The sequence below is a fragment of the Trachurus trachurus genome (assembly GCF_905171665.1).
Source record: "Trachurus trachurus genome assembly, chromosome: 8".
In the NCBI taxonomy this organism is placed as follows: Eukaryota; Metazoa; Chordata; class Actinopteri; order Carangiformes; family Carangidae; genus Trachurus; species Trachurus trachurus.
This window is the reverse complement of record NC_139905.1, coordinates 23,609,147-23,616,720: the sequence shown is the minus strand read 5'-3', so window position 1 is coordinate 23,616,720 and position 7,574 is coordinate 23,609,147. Positions and strand designations below refer to the sequence as shown.

The window sequence follows — 7,574 nt, the reverse complement described above, 5'->3', positions numbered from 1 at the left end:
ATGTCATCATCTGAAAATGCTGCGTCACAGAAAGGTATGTCGACCACACACTAAGTTTGTCTTCAGATCAGCACTGAAAATAGGCAGGTCTACTATGTGCTACTACCTAGTCTATCAAATAGCCTATAAACAAGCCCAAATGGGATTTTAAATGTTGATGCCTATGAATCAGGGGAATAATTATAAGATGATAAAATGTATTCACTATAGCTGTGTTTCTGCCACAGCCTGTGAAGCATCACTCCCTGAAGCAGAGGCTGAACCTCTGAGGATTGTCCTGTTGGGGAGGACAGGAACGGGCAGGAGCTCATCCGGCAACACCATCCTGGGCAGAGCGGCATTCTGGGTAGACACCTCTCCCTGTTCGGTCACCACGCAGTGCACGAGACAGACCGGGACGGTAAACGGGCGCAGCATCTCTGTTATCGACACTCCGGGGTTCTTCCACACGGGCCTGCCCCCTCGGGAGGTCGTGGCAGAGGTGGGACGGTGTGTCGTCCTGTCCTCTCCGGGACCCCACGCCTTCATAGTGACCCTTCAGCCTGGCAGATTCACACAGGAGGAGAGGGACGTCATGGAGTGGATCAAGGCAACATTTGGGTCCGGGGCCACCAGGTTTGTCGTGGTGCTGTTCACCTGGGGGGATCAGCTGCAGGGCAAAGGCATCAAGGACTTCCTGGAGGAGAGCCAGGAGCTGCGGGAGTTTGTCAACACCTGCCACGGAGGGTATCACGTCTTTGATAATAAGGGTGAACAGGGAAAGACCACGGAGTGCACGCAACAGGTCTCAGAGCTTCTCAAGAAGGTGGACAAGATAGTGGCAGACAATGGAGGCAGTTGCTATAGCAACGAGATGTTTAAGGAGGCGGAGACGGCCATCAGGGAGGCGCAAGAGAGGATCCTGGGAGAGGGAGCACTAACGGTGGAGTCCCCTCGCAAAGAGGCCAAAGACAGAGAGGAGCGGGGAGCGGAGGTGATGAGCAAGAGGGAGGAGGAGGAGAGGAAGAGGGAGGAGGAGGAGGCCAGAAAGCGGGCGGAGAGGCTTTTCTGGTGCGAGCTGGTGTCAGCGGTGGGGAAAGGTGCTGCAGAGGGAGCAGGGATCATGGGGAAGGACGAAGGCAAAGGGAAAGCTGTGAAGAAGGTGAAGGTGATGGAGAGGGCAGCAGCTCTGGCCGCATCGCCGCTCTCCATCACCTCTGCTGCCAAAGCGGTGGGAGGGGCCGTGAGAGAGGGAAGTAAAGTGCTATACAAACACCGAAAAACATTCCTGCGCTAACGGAAACTTGCCGCCATTTAAAGGACAAGATTCAAGCACACAGAGGTGATAATGTGTCAAAGATGAGTTCACTTTTTCCACTTCGTCTCATACATCTTCTCATCACTCAGTTTTTGTTAAACAGTGAGACATTGCACCAGCACTTTACGTAACACCATACTGTTCATTACGAATGCATGCATTTTTGTTGTGTGTGAGTGTGTGTGTGGGGTCTGTAAAAAACAAACAAAACAAAAAAAACACACCTCCGAATTAAGAGAAGTCACATGTTATAATAAAAAGTAACATCATAAAAAATGGTGTGCAATTAAACTTTCTACCAGTAACATTTAGAGTGTTTTTGTCAATCTAAGCTTTTACACAAATTCAATCCTCAAATCCCTTTTTTTTCTGTACTCTGACACAATAAGACAGCTCAGTTGGGGGCGACAACCCCAGAAAACACAAAAAAACATTTGTTTCACTGAAACTTTCCAGCAGCTGTCTGTTCCATCTTTGGCTTCAATTTATGACATGTGAAAGTGTTTAGCCCTTTTTTCTCCCATGAAGGAATACACTGAAATGCAAAAAGACAACAACGGAGCGGAGATAGGAACATACAGGATAGTTAACATACTTGGCAATAAGGAAAAGTAATGTTTGCACATAATACAGTAAGCTCAGGTAGGGTCTAACATTACAGAATAGGAAGACACTCTGTGGAAGATTATAGTGTAGAAATTTACAAACACTACAATATTTGTCTTTACTGTGACAGACTGGGTAAGACTGACTGAGTTTGGATGAAGTGTGGGAAGCTTTGATATAAAAGGACTCCTATTAGCTGTAACACAGGAAACACTGTTGCCATGTGACAACTAAAGCGGCACATGGTCTGACCGAGTGCTGGACACCAATGCTTCAACCAAGCTCAGGGACAAATCTGTGGAGTGACCGTGTGGGACAGTAAGGACAAATACAGTTTCAATAGTGTGACACACTTGTCTAAAATTAAGTTCCACATGAACATCAAGTGTAAGGTTTGCATTTTATGAAGAAAAAAAATCCAAACATACATCACAAACGTCTTACCACACAACAAAGCATGTGCGCATACGTACGTACGCACACTCGCAGACACACACACTGACACACACACACACAAGCTACCAGTTGGATAGAAATACAATTTTGTAGAGGTGCACTCATTTTGGTCTACACAGAATGATGTCAGACCATCAGTCCCGTTGCTAAATACACGACGTACAGGTGGAGGGCAAGGTCTGTGTTCAGGTGCTGAGCTGTAGCAGGCACAGAGAGGGGCGGCTGCACGGCGCAGACGTCTCCTTTAGATGGGCATGGGCAGGCTCATCTTCGCTTTACCTCGAACCACTGCAGGCGGACGGGGGGGGGGGGGGCAGAGAGGGACAACACACCAGGGGTGAGAGGAGAGTTTGATTTCCACAGCACAACATTTTATCTTCTTCCTCTCCTGCATTTCACCAGCAAAGCCAATTGCAAACACTATTCCCTGTCACCTCACTGGCAGGATATTCATCCTCCTCTACAGGAAAAGCAGGATTTGGTAAGTTTATTTAACCTCACCATACACAATGGACTCTTCACGAAATTCTATCAATGCAAACACACAGTCAAGACGTGTGATTAGTAAATAAATGGATGCGTTGCAGTTTTTATTACTAATCACACGTTTATCAAGGAAAAATACCAAACATTTGCCCACACACACTAAATCTAGCTCCACTCTGTGTTGGCCGTGCTCACTTTGTTGTGTGTTGTCATTCTCCAAGAGGTTATGCAATAACTCAAGCTGGAGGAGATAAGAGTCTCTCTCCAAATCTGCTTTGTCATTCTTTGTTATTCTACAGACATTTTCAACAACTGCAGAATGAATTTGAAGCAGAGAATGAAACCCTGTATTATTAGTTTCTCCTCTTTGTTAGTCGTCAGAAATCACTTATATTCAGTGGTGCAAGAGTGGCTGGGTGGACACTTAATATCACACTATATATAACCCTTTGTAGTGTTGTACACTATGATGCTCAATAAACAGACTCTCATCAAGTGTAACTTCACTCTTTGCTTTCTATCATTTGAAAAACATGTTTTGTTTTGTTAATCGTTGCTCTATACAAAAGGAGTATAAATATAACAACAATATGACTGCTAATTAATTATTTCAGAGAAAGGCGACTTCCACTGATCTCAAGGCATCGCAGTCGGCTAATATTTGCTAAGCTGAATCATCTCCTGTTGCAACAGTCCACACTCACCCCTTGTGATGTAAAGGTAGAAGAAGTCACAGTAGAAAATGGTCTGCACGACGCCGGACACCACTGCGATCTGGTCAAAGAAGCCCTCCGTGTGGTAACGCCACACCCAGTTGGCTATGTAGAGGGCTCGGTAGAGGCCCAGGAAGAAAAGGTAGTGGGTGGTGATGGACTCGGCCTCACCAGTCTTTGTGATCATGAAGAGTTGTGGCATTATGGCCACGGCCTCCAGGAAGATGGAGAAGGTCCAGAGGATCTGGGTGGAGGGAAGCAAGCGAGTGTCTCATGGAAATGTTGAGAAATGTGAGAGGTCATGTTTCAATGAGGTAATCTAGATGTTTATATAAACCTCAAAAGTAAAACATGAACTAATAATTCATCACTCCAGCTGCAAACAAAGTGCTTTGTGTCCCCGTCCTGTTTGGGGAGTTGTTTACCTCCATAGGGGTGAAGGCATAGTTCTCCAGGAAAGACAGTCCGATGACCGGCACCAACAGGAACTCCACACGGAAGGTGTCGTTCTCCGAGTCGTACGAGTTCCTGAAGCGCATGTAGATCAGGTAGACGGTAGCGTAGGACATGGCCAGGAACACCACCTGAGATCAGTGTCAAGTGCTGATTATTGGTCTTGAACATCCACAAAAACACAGTGACATGGGGACATTGGTTTATTTTATACAGATGTATGTAAACATTTTGGGAACATGCATGTGTGTGTGTTCAATTGCGTACTTACCTTCATGGTTGTGTTGTAAGCAGAAATGAAGACTGTGAACAGGTCAAGGTACCTGGTGGTGAAGACAAGTGCAAACAGCACCTGAGATTTCCCAGAGATGCCTAAATAATAATAAAAACATTAACATTAAACATTAAAATAGATAGATTGTTTGATTAATTGCTGGATGGAAATTAAAATGTCATAGCAGCTGAGAGATGCATTTTGAAAAAGATTTAATATTGTTTTAATACTGTCACGCCCCTTCACTATTGCCCTATTTTATCTCAGTTTTACTCAGATGCTTTTAATTTTACTTTTATGCCTTGTTCTGTTTTAACTCTTTTATCCCATCTTTTCTTATCGTATCTCATCTTATCTCCTTTTATCGCCCTTTTATTTATTCTATCTAATTAACTGCATCCTGCATTTTAATTTGGGTCCTCTTGGTCTCCATTTGTTGTTGGGTTCTTGTATTGCCTGTGTTGCTGTTATTGCTTGGCTGGTCCATCTCTTGTGGTTTTATGGCACTTGTTTGTGACTTGCCTCTTATACATTGTTTTGTCAAGCACTTTGTCAACTTGTGTTTTCAAATGTGCTATATACAGTAAATAAAGTTATTATTATAGCCTAAGCCTCAGGACTGGTCATGTTCTGTGTAGTTTGATGGGAAGGAGCAGGCTGATGATGAACCATAGGTGGAGCAGGCAGCAGATTGCTTTGCTAACGTTGCCACGTAGCTTCCACTTGTGCAGAACTAGTCAGCATTATGCAAACACTGCTGCTCCTATATCACATTTAACTGATAACTACAAATGTGCGTGAATACAGAGCTGCTGCTGTATCTGTGTCTGTGTCTGTATCTGTATCTGGATGTGTTTCTGTACAACTGCTGCGTGCAGGCAGTCATCATAAGTCAATGTGCAGTGATGTTTGGTGTCAGCCTACCAGCACAGGATCTGCTCCTCCATATCTTCAGCAGGAGGATGATGATGGCCACCAGGTGAGACACGTCGCCCGCCAGACGAAAGATATTCATATTGTTTTATGTTCCGCTTTGGCAAAAAACAAAAACAACAAGCAAACAAGCCCTCGGTGCAGCAGCTCTCAGGCCTCACAGGTCCTCAGGAGGAGTCAGGCTGGAGTTGGTAGTTAAGCTTCACACACAAACTCTAGGCGAGTCAGGAAAAACAAAACACAACAGAGAGAGACGAGACGGGTGGACAGCTGAGCAGACTCCCACGCCGCCCCACGGCTCCTCGGCTCGGTATCAAACAGCGAGCGGGCGGACAGGTAAGACGTGTGTGTATTTACACCGCTCCTGGCTGGACAGACGGAGGAAAGTTGATTCAGAGGAGGTGACGTGGCTGACAGTTCAGACACCAGGAACCAGCGTCAAGCCAACCCGGATCAAACCGACGCGACGTTTTCCGGTTCGTTATTTTCAAAGTAAAACTCACATGAGTCAACACGCTCGCTTTCGTTCGTCGTTTACCCATAAAAATATCAAGTTCGTGCCCACGAAGAGCACCAGCGTCACCTGTTTTAAGTTCAACGCTTGTTTATTAGCGGGTTTTTCTGCCAGGGAATTTGTAATAAGACGACGTCGTTTTATTTTGAAGGCAAAATCGCTTTATATCCGGCGTCGCTCAATTTTCTCCAGCGAACTTGACGTTATTGGGAGGAATGGCTGGATATGCTTGGGACTGCAGGGCAAGCCTAAAGAAGAACTGCCCTTACAAAACAGCAGATGGCGATAGGCTGCAGGCAATTATCTATCTATCTATCTATCTATCTATCTATCTATCTATCTATCTATCTATCTATCTATCTATCTATCTATCTATCTATCTATCTATCTATCTATCTATCTATCTATCTATCTATCTTTAAAAAACCTAAATCCAGATGTATGGGTATGACATTTTATTTGAAGTTAGATACATCTCATCCAATCACCACTCACCCCACAGCCAGTCTGAATTCAGTCAGAACTAAACAAACATGGAATAAAAAGCAGGCTAATAAAACAATGAGATGTATTAAATGTTGGACAAAAACTTACAAATCTGACTTTGGTGATTTACGTAAACCTCCACATTATGTTTCATGACTTACCTAAATGGTAAAATGTCTGTCTGACTGTGTCTGTCTGTCTATACAGATGCATAAATGTAATAACGTTATCAGACTGTGTTGACTTGTTTATGATCCAAGCAGATGAAATTAGTGGGTCACAGTAGATGATGAGTAACTGTGTGTAAATCACTAATTTGAAAACATCTCATTCCCACACTGGGAGTGTTGTTTCAAGTCTTCTCGAGCTGTGTGACAAGCAGTTTGTGTTTCTGAGTGAGTTGTCCCTTTGGAATGAATATAAAAAGTTTTTGTTGAAATGAAGACACTCCTCTATTTTAAATGCCACTTAGACAATCAGATGTCACGTATTCACTTTGTTTGGAAATACTAAAAGAATCTAAGATGAATGCTGGAGACTTTCAATGTGGCACAATTGTGCTCATGCTTTTCAGTGTTTTAAAATACTCTCCACCCTCTCTGTCTTAACCATTTTCTAACATTTCCGCTCCACCTACCTCTCTTTCTTCCTAATTCAGCTTTTCTGAATCACTGACAAAATCTAAGACAACTCACTGTCCATTTCTCATCACTGGGCGTCTCCCTTCCCATCAAATCCCACCGTCTCCACCTCCTCATTCGTCCTCCCTCTCACAGTAGCCTAATCTACAAATTGCAGCTGAATTCTGGCTTCGCGCACACATCCTGCTCCTCTGCATCCTACTCTCATATTTGATGCAGTAAAATCAGCACAGGGCATCTGAGATTACAGAGGAAACGCTTTCAGCCTACTTAGAGTGCATCTGTGGTGGTGCAGAGAAGTGAGGGGGCACGGCACACACAAACACAGGGTGCACACAGCATCTTCATACACCCCTGAAGCATACAGCATAGAGCCTGGTCCGTTTATGTGTCACTAGGTCCATGTTCATGTTGGATATTACTCACAAGCAAATCTTTTTTGTGTTTTGCAAAATCAAAGAGTGATACAAGAACAATGAAGACGTGTGACTGTGAACCTAAGATGCAATAAATAATTCTCCTGAGGTTGATTTTATGTGAAAGAAGAAGTGTGTGAGAAGTACCAGGCAGAGAGCAGAAAAAGTACAGTAGAGGACATCCTCTGGACTGAGCTGACCCAGAGGCTGCTGTAATGAGGCTGTGCTGAGCAAAAGGTTATGGGAACTAATCTGACACCCAGGCCCGATTAGTAGCTATTAATACTTGCACACAGTCC

At 44.3% G+C, this 7,574-nt stretch overlaps 2 protein-coding genes across 2 annotated transcripts; one reads left to right on the top strand and one right to left on the bottom strand.

Moving 5' to 3' along the window:
- On the top strand, positions 1-1,474 carry LOC310990305 (GTPase IMAP family member 7; the record flags this gene model as incomplete). The annotated part of the gene is made up of 2 exons (XM_083977642.1): positions 1-34; positions 228-1,474. 2 exons carry the CDS (start codon positions 1-3, stop codon positions 1,274-1,276), a joined length of 1,083 nt encoding a protein of 360 aa, XP_083833768.1. The 3' UTR covers positions 1,277-1,474.
- Positions 1,475-1,528: 54 nt separating this feature from the next.
- On the bottom strand, positions 1,529-5,633 carry kdelr3 (KDEL endoplasmic reticulum protein retention receptor 3). The gene is made up of 5 exons (XM_083977647.1): positions 5,210-5,633; positions 4,283-4,383; positions 3,984-4,142; positions 3,550-3,802; positions 1,529-2,647 (listed from the first exon to the last, which is right to left on the bottom strand). Exons 1-5 carry the CDS (start codon positions 5,298-5,300, stop codon positions 2,604-2,606), a joined length of 648 nt encoding a protein of 215 aa, XP_083833773.1. The 5' UTR covers positions 5,301-5,633; the 3' UTR covers positions 1,529-2,603.
- Between the last annotated feature and the right edge of the window lie 1,941 nt (positions 5,634-7,574).